This window comes from Sphaerodactylus townsendi, linkage group LG10 (genome assembly GCF_021028975.2).
Source record: "Sphaerodactylus townsendi isolate TG3544 linkage group LG10, MPM_Stown_v2.3, whole genome shotgun sequence".
In the NCBI taxonomy this organism is placed as follows: Eukaryota; Metazoa; Chordata; class Lepidosauria; order Squamata; family Sphaerodactylidae; genus Sphaerodactylus; species Sphaerodactylus townsendi.
In genome coordinates, this window is record NC_059434.1 from 62,622,216 (window position 1) to 62,647,922 (window position 25,707).

Below are 25,707 nucleotides of genomic sequence, written 5' to 3' on the forward strand. Positions count from 1 at the left end.
ACAAATAATGACCAATTCAATTGTGTGTACAAAGCTATGAGGTATCAGTTTGGAAATATATTCACACATGTATTACAAATTCAGTCAACTGTATCCTGACGTGAACTATTGAACCCTGTTGCTTTATTATAAGGAATTCATATTTTTAATTTGGTCATCCAACAGGCTTTTGGGGGCTTATGACGCTGTGTGAATGGGATGTGACTATACTGCTTCCATTTATAGTGTAAGTCATAGATTAGTTATTCATTTATGATTTAGATTTATTCCCTTCGCTACAGTCTCAGGGTGGGTTACAATAAAAACCATAATAAAATCCCATACAATAAAAACCAAGCATAAAACATTCTAAATTTTAAAATTCCCACCCAACAAACACCCAAAAGATGGAGGACAAATGCAGACAGAGAACGAATCCCCCTTCCCAGCAGGGGGGGAATGAGCCAAACACCTGGATAAAGAGGTCAGCCTTCACCAGGCACTGAAAGTTCAGGTCGTTATTTATGTACTTCATTGTAATATCCTTTTGTTTCTCATCCTTTTGGTTTACCCAAGATTAGACATTTGAACCTGGGTCTCTTAGATCTCAGTCCGCCCGCAGTGTCTTGCCACCCTTGGCATGTCTCGGAAGAAACATAAGCTGCACTTTAAAGGCACCATAGGAGTTTTTTTGCACAGGCAGTGGGGAACAGCTGTGCGGGGAGTTCGGCCAGACATGCAGCTACTCCCATGATTAGAACACTCTGCATGGCATAGTGGTTAAGAATATGGACTCTAATCTGGTGAACCAGGATTGTTACCTCTCTCTTACACATGAAGCCTGTTGGGTGACCTAGCACCCCATCTGGGAAGATGAATGTGCCCATGGAAGCACCGTGCAGCTGCCCTCCAAGGACACTTAACCAGGCAAAGAGGTGATTTCTCCAGCATGCAGCTGCCACAGGCCTCCTCAGTACTGGAGAAGCACCTCCACTGCCAGCGTAGTGTGGGCAGGTTGGGGGAGGAGCCGACACTAATTGGGTCCCTCCCAACCATTCGACATGTTACGCTGGTGCCATCAGTTGAGACTCAAGCCACCTTTTTGGGTGGTGGAAGTCTTTTAAGACCAATGGGGGGAGTGCTTATTGGCAAAAGGGGAGGTTTCAAGCTTTTGAAGCCTCCCCACACCACTGGCTATATTTTAATGTAAGCCTTCTATGCAATTCACATCTGCCTAACAGACATCCATTCAACTGAGGAAAATCTGTTACAAAATCTATCTCTATTCCGGGTAGCCTACTCCTTCATTTACTTCTGACTTGCCCTCCAGCCAGGCTTTTATTGGCTACACCAGAATGCTGCTTTTATCCAGTTGCCAAAATTAGAGGATGCAAAGCCAGCAGAGACAGGAAGAGAGAGAGGGGAAAATAACTTCAGTTCATTGTAAGTATATAGGTGTACATGGTGTACACCTGTAAAACCTGATAACAGGCATATTCTAGTAGCATTTGCAACGGAGTGAACAGGCACACGTCGCAAAGCTTGTGACCTGAGAATGCAAAACAGGAGCATGCGGGAAACGAAGACACACCTGGGTAGCTGCACACCTGTGCGTGCTGTTCTCTTCTACCCCCTTCCTCCAAACGGTTGGGCTAGCTCCAAGTCGAGTCTCATGCCTCTCTGCCTTGCTAGCCCACCACACCTCACTTCTCCTGACCTGCAGAATCGCAACGCATAGGTGTCAAACTCTGGCCCTCCAGGTGTTCATGGACTACGATTCCCATCAGCCCATGCCAGCAGGGCCAATTGGTCATGCTAGCAGGGGCTGCTGGGAATGGTAGTCCATGAACATCTGGAGGGCCTGAGTTTGACACCCCATCTGGAAACACGAGGAGGCATTTCTTCGCAGAGGCACTAGGACCCAGGGATCGGGTTTGCAGACAAAGCAGGCTGCGCACGTTGAATTCCTCCCTGAGAAGCGAGTTCGAATTCAGAGGCGGCAGGCCACGCTAGTAGTGCAGGTGCCCAGCCGCGTTCCGGTCCGGCCCAGCCCAGCCCAGCCCCGCGCGCCGCCTTTGCTTCCCCGCTCCCGCCTCCTTCCTCTCCGAAGCCCGTGACGGCGCTCGCTCTGGACACGCCCTGCGAGGCTGTGGCTGCGGGCCGTCCAAGCAGCCTGGCAGACCGTGCCACCCATTGCCTTGCTCGCCTCCCTCGCCAGCCCTCGCCCGCCTGGAGCTGCACCACGGAGGCGTCTCGCTCCGCTTCGCCCCCGCGCCGACGGAGCCGATGGGCTCCACCGAGGAGTTACTGTTGCTGGCGCCCAAGTGCGCGTTGGAGAGGGAGCGGGAGTCGGCGCCATCGCTAGGTGGGAGAGCGGCAGCCCGGCCCAGGCGCCAACAGCAGCAGCTGCGCCCTGAGGACGAGCAGCAGCAGCAGGTGAGTGGTCGTTTCTCTTGCAGAAAAAGGCACGCTCGAGGGGCTGCATTCCTCCCCCTCCCTTTCTGGCTGAATCAGCCCCCATGCCCAGGCACCTCTTGGCAGCGCAGACAATGCACCCACCACCCACCCAGCGCCAAGGACACGCCCTCCCGGGGGCTTCCCAGCACATCTGTGCAGCGTGAGCTTTGGCGGTGCGGTGGCGGGCTGCAATAAAACAGGCACGCCCTCCCCCGAAACAAGGGAGAGGGCTGCTGCGATGGCAACCCCAAGACGCTGCTTTGGGGTTGAAATATTGCCCTCTCCGGAGTTTGGCTCGCAAGGGGTCGGGGCGCAAGCGGGCACTCACTGGCTGCTCCGTGTTCGCGTGCAAACTTTGCCCGCGCGTTAAATATATTTGTGCAAAATGTCGTATGACAGCTGAGCTGGGCTGCTGGGCCATTCTAAAGTTACAGTAAGTTGCAAGGTACTGGATTTAAGGTGTGAAGCTAAGGATTTCTATATACTGTGAATGTGACTGAAGAGCTCCCTGCTCAGGGAAAGTTGCAGAGCATCAGTGGGAGCCATTTAGTACAGTGAAATAAATTCTGATGTCGTGTGGGAGGGCTTGAACTATGAACCTGGTGAGAAGCTGAGCAAGTTGAAAAATAAGTGAACTGCAAAGTGAAGGTCACAATAAACAACAGTGGGAGGGGGCAACTGTGGAGGATGGTTTTGATATTGGGTAAGGGACAGGTCTAAGTTTCTACATACCCTCCCACCCCAATTCAAATCTGGACTGTCTGGGCTCCTTTTAACCACAGTAGCTTTTTTAAACATTGTCATTAAAGCGTGCTAAAAGAGTTAACTTTGTTTCAGGGGCGTTCACATGTTCCTCTTACAATGCAATGCAAATGTAGAGTTGTGACTCAAATAGTGTTTGAGTGGTAGTTTGAATTTATTCAATATTAGTATGGCATATGACATTTGCGACTTTATGTTCACCTATCCATACATGAGCATTCGTAGTAGTAACATGCCCCCATCTGAAGATATCTGAAATACTACATAGAAGGGATCACAGTATTGGGCTCTTTGCTACTGAAAACAGTGTTCTGTTACAAGAAGCCCCTTATCCCGGAGGCCCATGCTGCATATAGTCACATGATCAGCTAGCTTATCATGCCACAGCTTTAACTGATATTTTAATCTCTAAAAACACTCAACCTCTCCAAAACCACTCAACTACATCTCCCAAAAGCAGCCTGTTTTGCTGATTTATTGGGCCTCATTTTGCCTTGCTGTACTGTGTCCTATTAACATAGTGCAATGATACTAATTCTGATCCACATTTGTACCAACAGAGCAATACCTTTTTCTGGTCTAATTGACATTCTGTCTCTTAAACACACATACTAATTATTTGCCAACATAAACTTGACAGCAGGAGCTAACTGAGAAAGGTAATGCATTCTGCAATGGTGCAATGAACAGCTTTTCAGATTAGGTCCAGAAATTCACCAGCCTTCCAAACTTCCCAAGTGTCTTTTCCTAGTCTAAACATTTAATCTTTAAGGCATGCATGAATAGCATTAGTACTTGACCTGAGCAGATACGCTACTGCACGTCTTAGTCCTGAAGCACCTTGTTTTGGTTCACAGTTCTTATAAGGGCTGAGAGTAAGCAAGAGGGTACAGCTTTTCTTGATCCTCAAACCAAGGCCTAGAGGATGTAGGCTGTGAAAAATGAATGAAAAGCATGTCTAGTAGCATTTGTAAGGGCACAGGAAATGAAGTGTGGCCTGAGCTATCGGCAAAGAGTGGTTTTAAAAATCTAGTCTGCACAGGAAGGGCTTGTCATCTTGCATGTGAGAAGTTGTAGCAGGTGGCCCAGTAGTTGACATCTCAAGGCACATGGTGTCCTCACTTTTAGCGAAGTGATCCAAGAGAAACAAGGCTGCAGGGAAGAGAAGCTTAGATTGTCATGTAAACATGAGCATGGATCCTAAAACCAGGAGAAGGTTAACTGCTGTTTCTAAAATGGGGATAATAGTAATACAGGTTTTTCTGGGGAAAATATAAACGGAATTTTCTGATGACCTAAATTGAACGTGATCTTCTGTGAATATTACTTTTTTGGCTTTATGTGTGTCAGAATTTAGAGTTCCCAAAATGCATTGACAAGAGAGTATGAAGTCTCAGGGAGAATGATCAGAGTTCTGAAACTTTGCAATAGACTGCAATAGAAATATATGATTGCATATTTATGTGACACCATTTCCACCTTTGACTGAACTTCTCAACCTTTACTAGGGAACAGAGATTAAATAACATAGAGGCAAGCAGTTCAGAGAATAAGGCGAAGGTGTTTTGTCTTGGATTATGTGTGAACAAGGCGGCACATCACGGTCTTTTACTGTATGCACTTGGCAACTTGCTGTGCATCCAGGCACATTTTCTTGAAATAAATCTAATTTAATTCAGCAGGTGTTACTGTCACGTAAGTTTCCACAAGAATTCAGGTGTAAACTGTTCAAGTGAAACTGAAACAATGCTAACAACACTGCAAGGTTCAAGAATTTAAAAAATGCAGAAGTTGCTACAGGAGACTGTTCGGTAAAAGATTATCACCACTTTTCCAGAAAATAGCAGCCTCTGATATCATGTAACAAAATGGCTAAATACATTTACAAGTATGCACATTTCCAGCATGATTTATAAAATGCAGGTTTCTTTATTTCATCATTTCAGTGCATAATATATTTCAGTATCAAAAAGTTTAAAAGCAAGAGATGAAATGAAAACACTATCATAGGAAAAGGTGACAGGGTGAAGCCATAGCAACATCATCCCCAGCTGCCTGAGGCTGTGGATTGGGCTGTTGTCTTTTCCAGTGAGCCTTTTATTTTCATAATGTGACCAAAGTACAACAGCCTCAGTTGGGTCATTCTAGCTTCTAGGGCAGTGGTTCTCAACCTTCCTAATGCCGCGACCCTTTAATACAGTTCCTCATGTTGTGGTGACCCCCAACCCTAACATTTATCCATTTTACAGATGGAGAACACTGATGCAGAGAGTCTTGGGTGACCCCTGTAAAAGGGTAGTTCAACCCCCAAAGGGATCACGACCCCCAGGTTGAGAATTACTGTTCTAGGGAGAGTTCAGGCTCTAATTGATCTAGAACTCAGTTATTTGTCATTTTGGTGGTCCATTGTATCCATGGAACTCTCCTCCAACACTACTGTTCAATTTAATCAAATTTCTTTACCATAGTACTGCCCGTTGCTGTTTATGTGTGTGAATGGTGGAAAAGTTTTCACAAGCTTACATAGCAGTGGGCAGTACTATGGTATGAATTTCCTTGATCTCAATCACCAGTAACACATCCTTACACTGAAGGATCTTTTCTAGTTCTTTCATGGCTGCCCTTCAGTACCAGTTTTCTTGGTTGCAGTCTTTTGGTTGACGATGAAGCCATGGAATAGAAAGTCTTGAATAATTTCAGTTTCTTCATAGTCAGCCTTAAAGGTGTTCAATTCCTCAGTAGTCATTTCTTTTGTCTTTTTGATGTTTGGCTGTAATCCTGTTTTGGCACCTTCTGCTTTAACCTTCAACAGTAGTTGTTTCAAGTTTTCATTATTTTCTGCCCTGATCTGGATAGCCCAAGGTAGCCTGATCTCAGAAGGTAAACAGGATCAACCCTAGCAAGTAATTGGATGGGAGATTTCCAAGGGATACCAGGGATGCAAGCCTGAGGCAGGCAATGCCAAATCAACTCTAAAGTCTTTTGCCTTGAAATCCCCCCCCAAAAGTCAGAAGTCAGCTGTGACTTGACATCACACACAAAAAAATTGTCATCTGCATATCTCAAACTGTCAAATATTCTTTACACCAGTTCTACCTTCATCTAAATACAATCCATCTTTCCCTATTGAACAGATCGGCAGATAAAATACACCCTTGTCTGAAACTTTTGCCGGTCAGAAACAATTCTGTTTTTCCATATTCTGGAAAAGTAGCCTCTTGTCTAGAATATGTTGTGCATCAAAACAATCAGATGATGTAGCACACCCATTTCTTTTAAAACCAACCATAACTTTTCATGATTCATACAGTCAAAAGCTTTGCTGTAATCTGAAACAAAAGCTGGTTTTCTTCTGAAATGTTCTCGTATTCTGCAGTGACCAGCATAAATTTGCAATATGATCTCTCGTGCCTCTTCCGTTTCTGAATCCCGCTCAGACTTCTGTCCTTTCTTGTTCTGGGTATGATAGCAGTCTTTGTTGCAATATTTTGAGCATCATGTTACTCATGTGAGAAGTTAATGTGATGGTCCAATAGCGTCTGCAGTCTATGATGTCATTTTTTTTGAAACAGGAATTTAGATTGAGCGTTTCCAGTTCATAGGCCATGTTTTTTTTCCATATCTGTTGCCATATTCTTGTGGAGATTTAGATGAAATCTATTTCTGTGGCTTGACTAATATCCAAATACACTGATAACCAAATCCTATATCTACTAATATCCAAACACACCTGGTGATTTGTTTCTCCAAATTGCTTTGAATGCATCTTTCATTTCACGTTCTTCAGATATGTTGTAATCAGTAATGTGAGTTTCCTGGGGAAATATTCTGATTCACATTTAAATAATATCTGCAAATTTTACATTATGCTATAAATAAGGGCAAATTCACCATGTACGAACACTGAGTTTTGTCCATCTCACCTTTAACCTATCCACCAGCATTGATTTACAGTTCAGCAACTCTGTCAATTATAGATAAATAGGCTATATTTACATATCTCTGGGCTAGATTACGGTAATTCACTTTACGCTGGCCTACCTTTTCTATTGATCTGGAAGTTGAAGCTTGTACGGCATGCAGATGCTAGGCCCCTAGTTGGATCTTCCAGCCGGGACCACATAACACCTGTCCTAAAAGATCTCCATAGGCTGCCTGTCGAGCACCGGGTCGTCTTCAATGTTTTGGTGTTAACCTTTAAGGCCATTAGCGTTCTTGGATCGGCATATCTGCGTCACCACCTCTTTCCTTATTGCACTCAAAGACTCCTCCGGTCTGCAGAGAGGAATCTGTTGGTGGTCCTGGGTCCCAAGAGTGTCCAGCTGGCGTTGACACAGCCAGTGCTTTTAGGGCCCTGGCTCTGGCTTGGTGGAACGCACTCCCTAGTGACATCCGGGCCCGGCAGAGTCTGTCTCAGTTCCACAGGGCCTGTAAAATGGAGTTGTTCTGCCAGGCCTTTTCTACCTTGCCAGCCAAGCACCCGTTTTTAAATATCGTCCTATGGCCTTTGTCTGGGTGCGGCATGCATGTCTGCTCTTTTATGTTCTTACTTAGGTTTTTTATCATCTTGTTGATAATTGGTTTTAATGCTTATATCTTTCATACTGCTTTTATATTATTGTATTGTTTTACTATATGTTTATATGTAAGCCGCCTTGAGTCCCCTTGGGAGATTGGTGGGGTAGAAATGTAAGATATAAATAATGTGGGGGGTGGAAGGTTTTCCACAGAAATATAGCCTCGGAAAATGTTCTAGTTCTTCGTATTCAGTCTAACAGCTATAATTGGTACAAAATGCTGCAGCCAGGACATTGACTACAGTGGGTCCACAAAACTGGACTACAGTGGGTCCACCCTGTGGTCTTGTTCCATCTACATTAGCTCCCAATACACTAGCTCCCAATTTGCTTCCTGGCCCAATTCAGGGTGTTGTTATTGATATTTGTCCTATATGGCCTGGGGGTCAAACACCTGAAGAGCCAGCTGCTTCCATATAAAACTATTTGACCACCCCATTCATCTTCAGAAGCCCTGCTTTGTGTGCTCCCACCATCAGAGGCTAGATGGAACGGCAACTCAAGAAATTCTGATATTTCATCCCCAGGCAGATTTTTCTCCCTTCCTCCATTGTTGTCTTCTGCCAGCGGGTGAAGACTTTTTTGTTTGGTTTGGTGTTCCCTTCTAACTCTTATTAGCCCTTTTCCCTGTTGGTGTACTTTTATTTGTTAAGTGTTTATATGTTTTATTTAATTGCTTAATTATTTATATAAGTGTGTAAATTTATATTTTAAATGCTTTTAATGTTCAAAATGCTTTAATATTTTAATGCGTGTTGCTTTTTCAGCATCAAGTCACGGTATAAGTCAACTGGGTTTTCAAGGTAAAGAGATACTTAGATGTGGTTTTGCTGTCGCCATGGTGTTCCTTGACGATCTCCCATCCAAATACCAGCTAGGGTCAGGGCTAAGAGTATGTGACTGGCTCAAGGTCATCCAGCAACATTCCATGGCACAAGTGGGCATTTGAACCTGGGTTTCCCAGATCCTAATCTTGCAACTTAACCACTATTCAATGCTGCCTTGGAAATATGGAATTAGGTAGAAAGATTGCATCGAAATTATTTCAACAGATTGTGAAATTCTGTTTGTGAAATTCATATACCTGTAGCTTGTGGCAGGCTTTCCCATCATAAAAATGTGTTCAACACAGTTCTGATCCTGTGCACACTTGCTTGTAAGTCCTTCTGCATAAAGTGGCACTTGGTCCCAGGATCATAGCTTTAAAAATGCAGGTTTTCATTCTTCTTATGTCATCTTCAAGTTTAGTTGTCAATTGCCTGGAGAAAAAAAGTCTTCTCCCTTTAATATAGGCTTCAAAGGGATGTTATTTATTTCCATGCCAAAAAACCTTTGCCTGCCTGTTTCCACATTTTAAGCCACTATTAAAGGGATAGGACATTTTTCTTCAAGGCTGCTGGCAATGCTATCTTTAAACTATGTGTAATTTGCCATACAGCAGGATCAATATCTATTAATAGACTATTAGGTAATTTGCCGGAACCTTGTGAATAAATACAACACTCCTTCCTGAGGTTCAGAGCAGGTCATTTAGAGCTTCCTGTAATTCTTGTATCATGAAGGCTTTGCAGAAGAAATAGGTTTGTGTTAAAACAAAATCTGCCACGTTGGTAGTGGAAGATGCAAAAAAGAGGCAATAAAAGAGAAATGAGAAGAGATATAAGGTCAATTTTGGAGAAAGGAGGCCTCTCTGATTACAGGTGGTTTCTCTGCAAGTAGATCTTATCACAGAAAAAGCCTATTAAGGCCAAACTACATGTTCTAGTAAAGATTAGTGATCTGATATCAGTGTGTGTACACAGTAATCCATTTGGATCAGAGTTGCAATACTAGAGCAGTCTCTCCCTCCCTCCCTCCACACACGCACACACACAAACACACTCACACACACAGGGAGCAGGATCCCCAGTAGAAGTTGTCCCCCTGAATTGCTCTTAGCCACAGTCGGAAAGAAACATAGACCAATTACTCACTTGTGGTCTCCTTTGTGTTCAGGGTAAATTCCCTTCAGGCTGGATTCTTGGTTATGCACTAGTATCCCCATCTTCAACATAGTGGGGGTCTGCAATAGGAAGGCAGAATTAATTTTTAAAATGTACAACCCCTCTTTAAGAAAACCTGAGGGCCATTATATTTTCTTCATGTGGTTGGATCCTGACCAGTAGATCAGGAACTATACCATTCAGTTTCTTTACAGTATAAATTATAGTTGTTTAGCACTGATGAAAATAAATAACAGATAAAATTGCAACCCACTGGAGGCAGAAGTGTCAGTTTTAAAGGACTATTGGTATAAGATCACTCTTTCTTTGAATAATTTTCTATCAGATATCTTCATCCTCTGAGTGTTATACTGTTTCATGTTGCTTAGTCTCATGAACTGATTAGGCTCTTCAAGAAAAAAAAGCTGTTATATGTTGACCAGCAGCTATTGTGGTGAGTTGCCTTCAGGCTAAGGTGGACTCCAGAACCTTGTTGCACATTCTGGTGTTGCGTATTGGAGCTTTTGTTTTGGATGATTTGCTTAAGATGTTTTTGCCCCAGTTCTTGGACGGAAGGTAACAAACAGTCTGCCGCTTTTTAGAGCAGTGGTTCTCAACCTGGGGGTCAGGATCCCTTTAGGGGTCGAACGACCCTTTCACTGGGGTCGCCTAAGACTCTCTGAGGGCGTTTTCCCACTTACCTTAAGCCGCGCTCTACTCTCCGCAAGTAGCACGGGGTCCCCCAGACTCCTCACTACAGGGGTAACGACAACGCAGCCGCCCCGACGCTGCCGCTGTCACGCCCCTTCAGCGCTTGTCATTCCTGGCGCCTTTTGAAACGGCGCCTTTTGATGACCCCACGCAGAGCACGAGGTCGTGAGGAAGCCCGGGCGTGCACCAAAATTGTGCGCGCTGGGAGTTGCGCGCAGCAACCTTTGGACCAAGGTAAGTGGGGAAACGCCCAGAATCAGTGTTCTCCATCTGTAAAATGGATAAATGTTAGGGTTGGGGGTCACCACAACATGAGGAACTGTATTAAAGGGTCGCAGAATTAGGAAGGTTGAGAACCACTGTTGTAGAGTATCATTCTCTAGTCACCACAGCTTGTCACCACTTGGATTTGAGCATCCAACTCAACCTGCTGCTGTTCTGTAATATTGTTTTCCCATTCAGCATAAAAAATAAAACACCTACTGCAAGGGCAAGGCTGTCATAGTTGAATCTGCTGCCTTTTCTGCCTTTTTTTCAGGGGGAAACTGGCTAAGGGAAGAAATCAGGCACTGTATTGTCAAAGGCTTTCATGGTCAAATTGACAGGCTGATGTGGGCTTTCTGGGCTGTGTGACCATGGTGGTTTAACTCCTAATGTTTCACCCACATCTATGCCTGGCATCTTCAGAGGCATGTCATGGTGAGATGTATTTCTGTGTGCCGGGGACAGAAACACATCTAACCGCGACATGCCTCTGAAGCTGTTGTCCACAGATATAGGGAAGACGTTAGGAGCTAAAACCGCCAGACCATGGCCACACAACCCGGAAAACCTTAAACAGCCAGTAATCTGGTACTTATTTTCATTAGTAGTGCCATCATATGACCTTCTAAGCCCATTGACTTGGAAGGGTGAGCTTGGAAGGGTGTAACTGCTTAAGTTGATGGTGTAATTGTTTCATTAGGTGATAGTTTAGCAACATATTGCCATGTTTGTTTTTCTATCTCTGTTGTAAGCATTTGGCAAACCAGACTGTTTTGTATTCTATATATCTGCAGCATAGAAACTCCCACTCTTCACAAACCCATACACAAGAAGAATTTTGAAAAGAAAGCAGAATTATGTACTAAAAAGTATAGAAGGGGAAATGGATGTCCTGTGTTGCTGATTTGTTGTGGTTATTCTTGTTGTGAAACCCATGCCAAATATATGTCATTAAAAAAAAAATTAATGTATTAATTGAGGCTGTGCTGTGTGTATCACCAAAGGCCTGTTTGGGGTTCTTATGCCTTGCAAAATGAGTCTGCCACCTTTAATCATTGCTAATTTCATATGCTAATTAATTTAAAGGCCTGTAAAGATGACATGACTGATATAGAAGCTGTCTTGGGGGGAAATTATCCACAGAGCAGGAAAAGCAACTTTTTAAACTTAGTGCTATATGCCTACTGACAGCTTGGAAACCAAAATAAGCCGTTGGTTTCTGGAGGTTAGCAAGGATTGTGTTACCAAGGAAGCAGGAGTCACATGTCTTTGGTCTTCAGATATATACCTTTGAGCCTGATTTTACATGAGTATGCAGTCAGAATACTTTCTCAGGTAGAATCGTTGGAGAAGACAGAAGGAGGTGGTAACTGCTTGTACTCTCTAATGAATAGTGATGAAAAATCAAAGCAATAGACTAAAATGTAAGATATGTATTAAACTATGAGTGTCTGTGATGGTGGAACAATCCTAGTAGGGATGGAGTGGTATCTTAACCTGGTCTTGTGCCCTGGACTGGTGGAAGAAGAGTCAGGCAGAGAGATCAAATCTAGTTTGCTTGTTTCAGAGTACCATTCTTATATCCCTTTATCCTAAGTTTGTTCACAGGTTACAGTGAACACATATATTCTGAGAACAATGTACACTTGATTGTCCTTTGCATGTACATTGTATCATTATGTCACAGAATACATGTGCAGCTCAACACGTGATATAAAATCCAGTGGTTTCCAGTTTCATTTGTAAAGTAAACACACGTTGGCACATATTCATGGATAGCCAGGATCTATGTCCATTAACTATAACATTTGAACAGGGCTCTAGACATTTCCTATTGGGTCCAAATGTTATTGACTGCAATTTTGAATCCACTTTGCTAGTGGGCCGAACTTTAGGATTCAACCAGTCTCTGGGGCGTTTAGGTTTGATCTGTGGTTGGTGAAGTACTTGAACTTGCATACTTATCAAAAGAAGTATCAAGATCTGAACTGTTGGAGATGCTTGAGAGAGATGTGTCTAGGTGTTATAATGGGAGTGGAAAATGTGCCTGTCTAAGACAATTGAGATACTTATGCAGCAGGTATGACTAATATCTGGCAACAAGAGATGGGTTCTGACTGTGTAATTTGATTAGGTCTGGAGAAGTCGGAGCTTTGAGTGATCTCAGAGGATAGGTTATTATCCTAAAAGCACTGGTCTTTAATCATGGCCAGAGAGTCGATGAGTCTTAGAAGTGTACAGAATAGAGCCTTCAATCAGGGTGGGTCTCATAGGAATTAGACTACTTCTCCTCATACCAACCTCTTAGTGGCACACAGCCTGATCTTAACTCCCTGGCTTCATTCTCAAACATGGCCCTTTCCTGCAGCTCAAACATCATGGGCTCTGAGAAATCACTGGGGTACAAAAACACTCTTCCTGACCATGGAGTGCTATAAGATATCTTTTTGCTCCTTTTCTCTCCCTATGGTGCAGTGTGGTATAGCAGTTAAGAGTGGTAGATTCTACTCTGGTAAACAGGTTTGATTCTCCTCTCTTCCACATGAGTAGCAGACTCCTGGTTAACCAGGTTTGTTTCCCCACTCCTTCACATGAAGCCTACTGCATGACCTAGGGTTAGCCACAGCCCTCTCAGAACTCTGTCAGTCCCACCTACCTCACAAGGTGTCTGTTGCGAGGTAAGCAAGGGAAGGAATTTGTAGGCCACTTTGAGACTCCTTATGGTTGAAAAAAGTGGGGCATAAATCCAAAACCTTCTTCTTTTACATAAATTTGGACATTGACAGTGGAAAAGCCAGGAATGGGTTTGTGTATCGCTCTGCTCAAACTACGAGTTCTGTTTCATCTTTTTCTACTGAGGATTGCTGAAATGAGAAAAATGTCAAAGGAAAACCAAAACAAACAAAACTCTTTTACCACCCTCCGTGCTCACACCAATTTGTCATCTTTTAAACTTTTTGCTCAGTGTATGGGAGATTGGGATGGGTCATGAAAGGTTTTCCATCCCACATTCCAGCCTGGGGTAGTTCCTGTTTATAGAGAAACAGTGTGTTGCAAAATAGTGGCAATGCAGCTCATACACTGCACTAAGCCCTGACTATTACAAACATGTGTGTACAGACTTAAGTTGCAGAGTGAAGGTATGATATATACTGAAATGTGTTGGACCTGTTAAAATCCCAAATTCAACTTGACAATTGCACTTCTTTCTGCTTTTAATGTCTTTGCAACTGAGCTAAATAGTTGGTTGGTTTAGATATTTGTTTCATGAAATACTTTGGAAAAGTGGCTTTATTTTTTTTAAAAAAATGGTTCCATAAAGATTTGGCTGAGTTGTAGATCAACTGTGTGGAATTGTATTTGCTCAGCTATTAAATAGCTCAGTTGCCATAACAACTTTTGGCAAATCCTTGGTTTTCTTTCTGTCATATCTGACTGTTTATTGCCATAACAGCTAAATAACTTTGCTTAGTGGCTGTTCTGCTTTGCAATGTTTATTCCTTATCTCTCTGGTCAACACTAACATATTAATCCTGTACTTGTTTTTCCTTCCAGATGAAATACAGGCCATTTACTACCAGTTAAACATCATTCTTGACTGTTCAAGCTTTGCTATCTTATTTTATTTTTATGTTCATACGAGTATAATGCCACAGCTGGACGTAATTCTGCTTTCTTATATTTTAAAGTACATCTTTTTAAGGAAACTGGTTGATGCTTGTTTGCATTCCAAAGTTAAACTAACAATCTTTATCTTTTAAAATGTTGAGTTTAGTATGAATGGAAGAGAAGTGACCATCTATGGCCATGGTGGTGAACCTATGGCACTCGAGATGTTCATGGGCTACAATTCCCATCAGCCCTTGCCAGCATGGCCAATTGGCCATGCTGGCACGGGCTGATGGGAATTGTAGTCTATGAACATCTGGAGTGCCATAGGTTCACCACCACTGATCTATGGCATGCCTCTGCCCTGTGTTTGGTCCTCATAATAACCCTCTAGGCTGCGTGTGACTGGTCCAGGGTCACCCAGTGAATTTTGGGTCTGAGCAGGGACTTGAACCCAAGTCTCTTCCGCAGTGTACCAGAATAGCTTGTAAGTTTCAGGATATCTCATTTTTTCCAGTATCAGGAAGTGGAAATGGGATAGATCATGCCCCTGAACATATCAGTGATGTGCAGCAAGACCTTTCCTCTTCTTTCTTTTTTCAATACTATTTTGATAGTAATGGCAAATTGCACAGGTGACTGGGCTGCACTGCAGACTGTTTGGTGCAGATTTCAAGTGGTGCTGCTGTATCAGGCTGATTCTGAATCCCCACATCTCAAAAGCATCAAATACATGGGAATGCTCCAAAACTGAATGCTAAGTACTGAATGGCAGGGGTTTTTCTTTCTTTTTAATCTGTAGAAATGTTATCTTTAGCATGAAGAAACATGCAAAAGTGTTTCCATTTAATGTCTGTTTTGTATCTATTTATTATTTTGTATAGAGGTTGTTTAGTAATGTATCCTGTTTCCCCAAAAATAAGACCTACCCTGAAAATAAGCCCTGTAGCAGAAGGACATTACATATGCACATCATAGCACATGTTATATTATTGCAAGTGATTGAACTCTCAGTGGTATGGCTAGTGGTTCTGGGTTCTGTGGGAGTCTCATTTGGATGGATAAAATACATGAGTTGGCATTGGTACAGGCCAAATCCATGACATATAACCAGTAGGTGATCTGTTGTTGCTGATGAGTAATTGTGTCAAGTTGAAGAGCTGTCTGTAAGCAAGGGCCAGCCTATTGCCCAAGGTATGTGAATGGAAAACATCTTCCCAGAGAGTTTGTAAATACCTCTGGAGAGGTTTTAGCTTTGTCCTATTGGTGACAACTAGTAGTGTCATACTCTTTTTTTCCTGCTAGTACTTTACAAATCTGTCCATCTGTTAGCGGGATAGGAATAGCTTTTTGTGCTTTGCTTTATTATGAGAAACATAACACTTTCAACTCTTACTTCATTAGTTTGGATAAGAATTCTATTCTGCAGATTTATATTTCTTGATCTAATTGGATTGGTAGTATTTGAATTATTACTAATTAGAATGATGGAAAACTGGAATAATTCTCTCAAATTACTATTTTATTAAAATGTTTATATCCTTCAGTCCCTTGAAGCTCAAGGCAGTTAACAATTCCAAATTTAAGTACAATAAAACAGCAAATTTAAGTACAATAAAACAGCAATTAATTCCCTGCTTACAACTTATAAACCATTAACATCTTTACTAAATAAAATTATATTGCGGTGACTCCTAAAAACCTCTGAAGATAGTGCCTTCCTTACATCCTTAAGTATCTTGTTTCAACTGCTGTTTCTACTCCATCTATTTCAAGTGTATCCAGATTCTCTATGGGATCAATCACCTTTGCAACTAGCATTAACTGTGCCTTGGCTGAATTCAGCTTGTTCTGTCTTAGCACTTGATCACAGCCTCAAAGCAGTGGTTCAGAGCAGAAATGGATGCACCTGGAGGTTTAAGGGATGAAATGTAGAGTTGGGTGTCATCTGCATACAGACGGTATCCTAGTTCCAATTATCTTATTCAGTGGCCTCATGTAAATAATGAAGATCATGGATGTCAGAACAGAATTCTGACGCATTCCATAAAATCGTTCCCAATTACTCGCCAGCATAGGAATTATGCTTTGATTATCAACCTGAATTTGATACAGCCTTAATCTACAGAAACCTTATGGTGGACCTCTATTCTATATCATTACAGTTTACTTGCCAGCTTTTTATTGATGGACATTGATCCTGTTGACTAAAATGTTTATGAACAGCTTCCTTCTTAGCTGTGGCACTTTCTAATGGAACCACAGGGGTAGGGAACCTGCGGCTCTCCAGATGTTCAGGAACTACAATTCCCATCAGCCCCTACCAGCATGGCCAATTGGCCATGCTGACAGAGGCTGATGGGAATTGTAGTTCCTGAACATCTGGAGAGCCGCAGGTTCCCTACCCCTGCACTAGCAGAATCAAGCATGTTTCCTGCAAGGTTGGTAACATGCTCTGTTACAAGGGTGATCATTAAGCCTTAACATTGCCCATCTCTGTCAAATGTATGTGTGTCACAGCTGACAAGATAATGAAGTGAATGAGGAAAATTGATTTCCTTGTCATATCCTCTGACCATTGACCATACGGCTCAGTTTAGAGTGGCAAATACTGTGTGGACTGGGGGTGGTTCTTAACCATGAGGGACTATGCCAGTGGTGGCGAACCTATGGCACGGGTGCCAGAGGTGGCACTCAGAGCCCTCTCTGTGGGCACGCACAAACACAGCACCCCCACCCCATCTAGGCTGGCCTGGGCCACTGGGCTCGATTATTAGCATTAAACCTAAGATCTAGTTTTGGGGAAGCAGTGTAGGTAACCCTGTTAAGCGCTGTTAAACCCCACTGATTTTCATGCGAAGAACTCAAGCACGATCCTTTACCTGAGAGTAAGCTCGGTTGCTGGCAATGGGGCTTGCTTCTGAGTAAACCCTCCTAGGGTCGTGATTCACTAGTTGGAAGAGTTGCATAGTTGCTTCAAAGCAAAGCCACCGACTACCACCAAGCTTACGCCTGAGTAACGAATGCCTCGGAGCCAACCGGTTTTTCTAAACTAAAACCTCAGTATTCAGGTTAAATTACCAGGTTGGCACTTTGCGATAAATAAGTGGGTTTTGGGTTGCAATTTGGGCACTCAGTCTCGAAAAGGTTCGCCATCACTGGACTATGCTGTAAATCCTGATCACAATGACGCCCTGCCGCACGCTGCTCTCAGCGCATGGCATCACTGGCGTGCGCCTGGGCGTCCCCATGACCCCGCGCTCTGTGCAGGGTCATCAAAAGGCGCCATTTACAAGAGCGCCAGGGATGCCGCGCACTGAGGGGGCGCGAGAGGGGCAGCGTCGGGGCGGCTGTGCTGTCGCCGCCTCTGTCGTGGGGAGTTCCCTGGGACCCCGCGCTACTTGAGGAGAGTAGCGCGGGGCTTAAGGTAAGTGGGGAAAGGCCCCCTGACTGGCCCAACAAAAGTATCTTGCTGTATATCTGGCAAGATGGGGTGCAGGCAAAGGGGCTTGGCAGGTGACCGAGTTCATGCCAAACTGGAGTTCAGATTTTTTAAGACTTCATCTTTATCTGGAGTCTGTATCTATTTCTCCTTCCTCATGAACTAGCAATTCAAAAGCTTTCATCATCCCTTTCCTTTAAAAATGTTTTTAATTAAACCTTACTGCTAACCTCTCACTGTCTCTGAATTTCATCTTTTCCTTTTGATTTTGTCATGTAGTTCATAGCAATAGGTAGTAATCCTATTCAGTCACAAGGAGGAGAGGGAGATCTCTAGCTAGTATGTGTGTTTCTGAAATACCTCATTTTTAAGAAAAATATGAAATCTAAGACAAGATTTTTTTAACAACTTGAAGTAGCTAGTGTGTAGGTGTGTAAAGTGGTTAAAAGATTTTTTTAACAACTTGAAGTAGGTAGTGTAGTGCAGGTGTGTAAAGTGGTTAAAAGGGGGAGGGGTTAATAGGGGACCAGGGTCTTGAGGACTGGCAAGGGAGATTAGAAAAACCACATGGTTAAGGGGAGAAATAGGCAACTGAGTAGATGGTCTAGGTAAATAAAAGCAAAAAGATTAGACAGGGTGGGAAGAAAAAATGGGCCCACAATAAGAATGGGAGAAGTGGAGGCAACAGGAGGGAATAGAATTTCCCACCCTGCATCACATTATGCAATGGCATATCTGGAGGGAGGAAAGAGGGGGGCCTGGGTCACATGGGGGACACATTTTCCCCTCCCTTCCTGCCTACACAGGCCAGGCCAACACACCCTCTCTGGCCTTGTCTCCCCCACCCCCGGTGTGTTGCCGGCTTCAGTGCCACTCACACAGAGGAAAATTCATCTTACTTTCCCCCATGTGAGTGGCACTGAGGGCAGCAACATACTGAGGGTGCAGACAAAGCCAGGGGGGCACACTCCTTTGCTGGTCTTGTCTCTGCCCCCAGTGTGTTGCCAGCTGTGGTGCCACTTGGATAAAGGAAAGTAAGGTAAAATTCAGGGAGGGTGAACTTTCTTGCCCTTGTCTCTATCCCCAGTGAGTTGCCAGCCTCAGCACTGCTGGGACTGAGGAAAGGTTTGTAGGGCTTGGTGCGGGGAGTTCGGGTTTGTGCTTAGCTACCAAAGTCTGATGAGATTGGGCTAGCCTGGGCTACCTAGGTCAGGGTGTGACCCCACACATATTTGTGGTTGATTATTCTGGTCCTGAGGACTGTGATAGTTTTTGAAACCTCTAATGCTTTATTGTGATTCCTCCTGGCATATGGAATACCACAAGCAAGATCTTTTACTATTGGCTAAACAAGAAAAGGCCTGTATAGGATGTATCTGTGACTTAAATCTGTTTCAATCTTTAAGTAAAAGGTGAAATAGGGTTTCTAAAAATAGCAAATTGATACAGCAAGTTGATATATTATGGATTTGTTTGCTTTTTTTCTGGCTGCAGGTCCAACAAGAAGGAAGAAACAACAACAGTGATGAACCGGTGATAGATGACCATAAAAAGATGGGTACTCTCTTTGGTGAGCTCAACAAAAGTCTCATCAGCATAGGCTTCACAAGGATATACTTTGGAGAACGGATTGTAGAACCTGTCATAGTCATATTCTTCTGGGTTATGCTCTGGTTCCTTGGTTTACAAGCCCTTGGACTTGTCGCTGTCCTGTGCCTTGTCATCATTTACGTGCAACAATAAAACACAGCGTATGGCAGATAAACAACGATGTCACGTCTTGGTGGATTTATGTACTTAGCCAAACAGGGATAATGTATTAAAAACTGCTGTGCTGAACTCTGTAGCCAACTTCTGCACTCTTGCTTTTCAGACTGACACTATCTTTGCAATTTAAAAGGAATCTAAACATTTCTGATTCACCATGAACAGTAAGTACAGGGGAATCTTGGTACAGGACTGTGGAACCTAATGTTTTTGAATGTGAAGCCTGCGAGCTTCAGTTCTTACTGGTATGAAACGTCTTTGTATAAATTGTCAGCATTGTTTTGATATTTGTGCCGTGGCTGCTTTCAACTGATTACCTATGTTTTGTATTGGGAACCGAACTTTAAAAGGCCGATTTGTATAAGCTTTTATGCTTTTAATGATTTTTTTTTACTGTAAATCTTTTTGCAAACTTTTTCAGCTTCAATTGTTACACAGTTAATTGTGTGTACCTGCGTGACTGTATGAACATACAACATCTACCAAAGCAAATCTGCTTTTGTATAACAAACTGATGCCATTAATGCTAGAATTGTATTCAGATTAGCATTTCTGCTTGCACAAGGGGAGGCCTGCAGTTTATGTGGATTCTCCCCTCCGGCTGCAGCTTTGTGTGCCATGTCTCAGACTGTTCCCAAAGGTCCCATGATGCTCAGATGTGGCTTCTCGGGTGGCTGCAACAGAGGAGCATGCAGGAAAAATCAATTCTGCACGCGGAAATCTGCTTGTGGTTCCTAGCCTTCAACCTAACGCCTGTGTGTGTGCCATCAAGTCACCTCAAACATATGGCAACCCTGCAGGGTTTTCAAGGCAAGAGACTAACAAAGATGGTTTGCCATTGCCTTCCTCTGTACAGTAACTCTGGCTTTCCTTTGTGGCCTCACAGCCAGTTACTAACTGGGGCTGACTCTGTTTAGCTTCTGAGATCTGACACAACCTTCTGGGTCAGGGCAACCAAATTCCTACATAAAAGGAGGAAAACGTTTTGAACTTTGCAGATAACCTGAAAGCTTCTCCCTCCCTGGTCATGTGTCCATTGTCTCTTCACACTTTTAAAAGAGATATCTTGACATTGGTGATCAGAATAAAAACACTTGTGTTGTATAACAGCTTTATAACTTAACTGCATTCTAATTTTGACATTTCTGCAAAAGGAAAGAAGCAGACTTTAGGTCCTAGACGAGCTACATAAAACACTCCAACAATAATCTTTGTTTTTTTCAGTCATGTGAGCAAAGTTCATTGGGGGGCAAAGTTCTACGTTTGGACCTAGAGATCTCAATTCCAACTCACTTTGTTTATCCTAATGCCCTTGCTGCTACTGTATCCCAGGGCCAGATCTAGTGGAGCGAGAGAAAACATCTGTCGAAGGCAGCATGCAGACAGGACTGGTGGCTCCATGATAGAGAACCTGCCTCTTGCCGATAGCCACCTGGCATAAAAGAACACCCCTTGAACTGCTCAGTTCTGAGTCTCCAGAGGTAGCAACCTGGTACTTCCCGCCGTGCCTGCCAGCCCCTTCTGCCAACTTTGTCAGGCAGACATTAACTGTTACATTCCTACAAGGAGCAGGGATGCTGATCAGCCCAAGCCAGGGAGCCAGGACACCTGGTGATGCGAACATAGCTCACTCCTTCCCTCACTCACAAAACTTGCAATGAGTTTCAGTTTGTCCAACCCATTACCAACCTTGGTTACCGGAGAGTGAAATTGTTGCACCTTTTTCTGATGGAAAAGAGAAACATCAGCATCCACTCCAGGCATCCAATAACCCAGAGAGCATTCATTATTTAGTTATTTATAAGCTTGACTTTGTCCCTTAAATCAGGACCCAAGCTGACTAGCAACAGATTAACATACAAATACACAACATTAACATATGCCAATAAACCTTCATTTAACTGCATCCCTAAAGACAATTGGAAATTTAAAATGGATTTCAAAAAATATGGAAGATTCCTGAGTGCTCAAATGGGGAACAGTTTTCCAGCTCTACTAGAATCTAGTCTGCTGGGAGTACACATAGTTGATCCAGAAGGACACCATTATCAGTAGTTCCAAAAGCTGAAGAGAAATCCAGTAGATTCCATAGGATTACAAAGAATCTCTACCTCAGCAACCTTATGTCCTTGTAGGCAGATTGGAATAGGGTCCAGTTTATTAATATCATGCAGAAGTACATGTGATTATTTAGTTTATGTTTGCTCAGCTTGAAGAACAGTATTTGGTGCTGACCTGTAATTTCCCAAAATCACAAGGATACTGTAAAACATTTCATCAGTGAGGCATTTGTAATGTTAACCAAGTCATTGATTTTTTTTCCAGTTTTTCTAATCTAACTACAAAGGATAGGGGTCAAACAAGTATATGGCACTCATGGAATCTAAGCCCTTGTCTACAGTCTTGAGAATTAACAGTAGAAATGTCATCAGTAAAATCTGAGAAGAACCACTGATCCCTTTTAATAAATAATGACATGAAGGACAGAGTGGATGCAATTTTACTTGCAAGTATCACTATGAATGTGTTATAGTGGCTTACAGGCAACCCAGTCCAAAGCGAGTGGGTATAGCCACGGCAGTTCACCCACACCACCTCCAATGGGGTTTCAAGTAGTGCAGGATGCGGGGGAAATATAAAAACCCAGGCACCTGAAAAATCCCACTTGGATCACTGACTTCCACCACATTTTTGGTGGCATAAGTCAACTCCTGGCATAGGGGGCAAAATCCTTTGGGAGCCAATTGGGAGCCAATTTGGGAGCTGATTAAAGTTGGGAATGCCCCCTCCATGCCATCAGAGGCTGTTGCGGCTGAGGACTGCCCCCACAGCCTGTCACCAAGTAAGTCCCTCGATGCCAGCATCCATGCCACTTTGCATGGTATCAACACAATCCTTCCAATATGACTTTGCCCCACCCCTTTGGGTTGCACAGTAGGGATTCTAAGGGAAGAAGAACCAGATTTAAAACCCCTTTGCTCTATGGAAATGTTCAGCTGGGTATGAGTGTGTTGACATACAGTAACAGAAAAGTCAGATTATTGCCATGGGATAGGATTTAGATATCAGTATTTTTCAAGCCTTTGGAAGCATGATCCAGCCCTAAACACACGAATCTCACATCAGCTACTACTGAATGAATTTGTATTTTTCATGTTTAGTGTTTATACATAGAGAGCAAAGAACATGCTACATTTTATGGCCATCTTACACATTACACAAGGCAGGGCTGCTTGATTAATCCCAGGTGCCAGGTCAACACGGTGCCTAGAAATTTAATTACAGCATCTAGTATTTATTCATAGATAATGTAAAAGAGTAGTTGTTCACTAACAATTCATAGAGGGCAACATAATTTATCATTTAAAAGGGTTATTTATAGAAGTATATGTATATTATATACATCCATTATATAGTATATATAAAGAAAAATTATATATAATAGATTGTACTTTTGCCCCTTTAAAAAAATGTAGACGTTCGCTGCTGAATTGTAAAGTTCCCTAGTCACAGCTGTGAACATATTCTAGAGAATCCAGGATAATCAAGAACCATGGGAAATATGCTTGCAGATATTCCTGGCTCATACGAAATAGTGTAGTTTAATTAATAGGTCATGGTTAATGCTTTTTGTTATGCATCTTATAATTCAGATCACATTATCGAGTTCACTTCTCTCTTAAGTTTGTTAGAATGTCACAGAATGCCCCTTGGTAAAGCCACGTGCGTGCAGTGTGTTTTCAAATTATTGAGATCAGTTATATTGCAAAGTAAAGGATTATTTGAGTGAGAGGATTGTGGGAATATTAGAACATTAGACAAAAGTGAAGCCCTACAAATGCTGTGAAGATATGAAGTAATGACTTCGCAATTTTTGCTTTATGTACATTGTACGGGTGCTACAGGCCACGTAGACAGTTCTCCTTGAAACAATGCTTTCATGATTGCACAATTCAAAAAGCAGTGGAGATTTTCTTTTACAAAAACTTTATTCTTTAACATAATTACACTTTTGAAGCAGAATAAAGATTACAAAATAAAAAGTCAGAATTTTAGCAAGTGGTGTATTTGGGTAGTATTTTGCTGCCTCTTCAGCTTATTGCAGTTTATATTCTGCATCTTTAAATGAATTTCTGGATTTGGGTTTATCAGCACAAGAGAGGGACCATCAGCATCCTAGAGAAAATTCCACTTCCTCCCTTCCAGCTTTTCCTACGTCCAACTCCCCACCCACCATTCTGCCCCCCCCCCCCCACCTACGCACTTCAGCTTCCTTCTTGCCACACTGGCTCACATGCCCTGCCCACTTTAACTTCTCCTACCTGCTTGTACTCTTCTCCCTATTTAGGGTGGGAAAAGGGGGAAGAATTAGCTTATGTTTATCTCCTTACCTTTTGTTGGGGGACACTGCAGTGATTTTGCATGTAATTTTGCAAAAGCAAACCAAATGGCACCCAAATGCCAGGGTTTTTTTAAATTAACATTTGTTAACTTGAGAGAATTGTACCCCAATTTTTGTTCCAACAGGATCATAGTTCTCCTGGACCGGCAAGAGCCATTCGATCACAGCTGTGGGTAGCCTGTTCTGTGAATTACCTATCCACATGGTGGCCATCCCTTGCTATTAGATTTCCAGATAAGCTAATTTAATGTTGAAAATAAGTGAACCAATACTGTTTCTCCTCAACTTGCTGCATGCCACCCACTAAAACTTTCTTCTCCTTTCAGCCTGCTTCATTCCCACTGGCTACTTCTGAATGGTATTTTAACCCCTCCCCCCCCACACACACATACTTCTTTAGTTTTCAGATTTATCTTCGAACTATGGGGTTATCTCATATTTGTAGGACTATGTACCCTACCTAGCCTGGAGGAGTTTGCAGATTTTTTGATCTACACTGGGGGGCCAACTTATTATTATTGGATACATGATTTAAATTACTGTTTACAGGAATCTTATCAAGATTCAAAAGTCATGCACAGTGTTTCCAGACTCTTCTTCATGATGCATCACAAAACAGCAAAGATCATTGATTCATCCAGTGTTGCGAATAGTGCAGCATGAGTGCATAAATAGTGATACACACACCAATACATGTACAGAAGTCATTTCTGCTCACACACAGGTTCTTTGGTTTAGACCAGGGGTACGGAACCTGCGGCTCTCCAGATGTTCAGGAACTACAATTCCCATCAGCCCCTACCAGCATGGCCAATTGGCCATGCTGACAGAGGCTGATGGGAATTATCAGACCCTGGACATATGGAGATCTAGGTTCCCTAATTTCTACATCGGTAATAGGTTGGAGTGACCTCATTTGCAGTGAAACGCTGTTATACACAAACTGACAACAAGTTGAATTGTTTGCTTTACAATATTTGTATAAACCATACTTTGAAAATAATCCATTGTGTTTTCTAATAAAATATTTGCTCATTACAAGTTGTTTCCCCACTGTTGTCTGATATTTGTCATGAGATATCCGCATGGAAAGCACAAATGGCAAAGCTATGTTGTGATATTCTTTTGATTCAATACAAGGTTCAATCGTTTAAAGTAATTGTACTACAGAAGACAGACTTTCAAAGGCACAAAAAAATAAATTGTAGCCACTAACAGTTTGTAATATCAACATAATCTTGCATGTAAAGAACTTTTTTTTCCTTGCTGGTACCATGGTGATCTAGGGATCCAAAGGGTTATCTGGAGACTTTCCTTACAACCACTGTTCATAGAGTAACTAAGTTTTGTACTTTCTTCCTCATTATTTTATCCATCATCTTGATTCTCAATGTATCTTTGGATAATTACGGTTGTTTACAATTAAGATTAGCTGATCAGCTTTGGGATTGTAAATTTAGAACCAGAAGTCCTTTCCCTGATTTTCTCGCACATCAAAAGGCTGCAAGTTTAAAGCAAACCCTGGTAAAGCTCATTGATCACTAGAGGAATGACCTGGGAATCCATGTTTGACATGTTTGGATTGACTCAGGTCTGTGTCCTGATTTCAGGTGAGCACAAAATTGGAGTTTATTCTAGGGATATTTCAATATATAGGTTATCTCTATATTTAGTTCTGCCTGTGAGTGTTCTGCTAACAATGGGTAATAAGCTAAAGCGTTAATTAGTATACTTTGGTTTTAAAACCTGTTTAAC

The 25,707-nt window shown here is 42.6% G+C and overlaps 1 protein-coding gene across 1 annotated transcript; it reads left to right on the forward strand.

Moving 5' to 3' along the window:
- The first annotated feature begins 1,992 nt into the window (after nt 1-1,992).
- FAM241A (family with sequence similarity 241 member A) lies at nt 1,993-24,996 on the forward strand. The gene is made up of 3 exons (XM_048509927.1): nt 1,993-2,415; nt 19,278-24,676; nt 24,826-24,996. The coding sequence occupies exons 1-2, from the start codon at nt 2,266-2,268 to the stop codon at nt 19,524-19,526; spliced, it is 399 nt and encodes a 132-aa protein (XP_048365884.1). The 5' UTR covers nt 1,993-2,265; the 3' UTR covers nt 19,527-24,676; nt 24,826-24,996.
- Nucleotides 24,997-25,707: the final 711 nt, after the last annotated feature.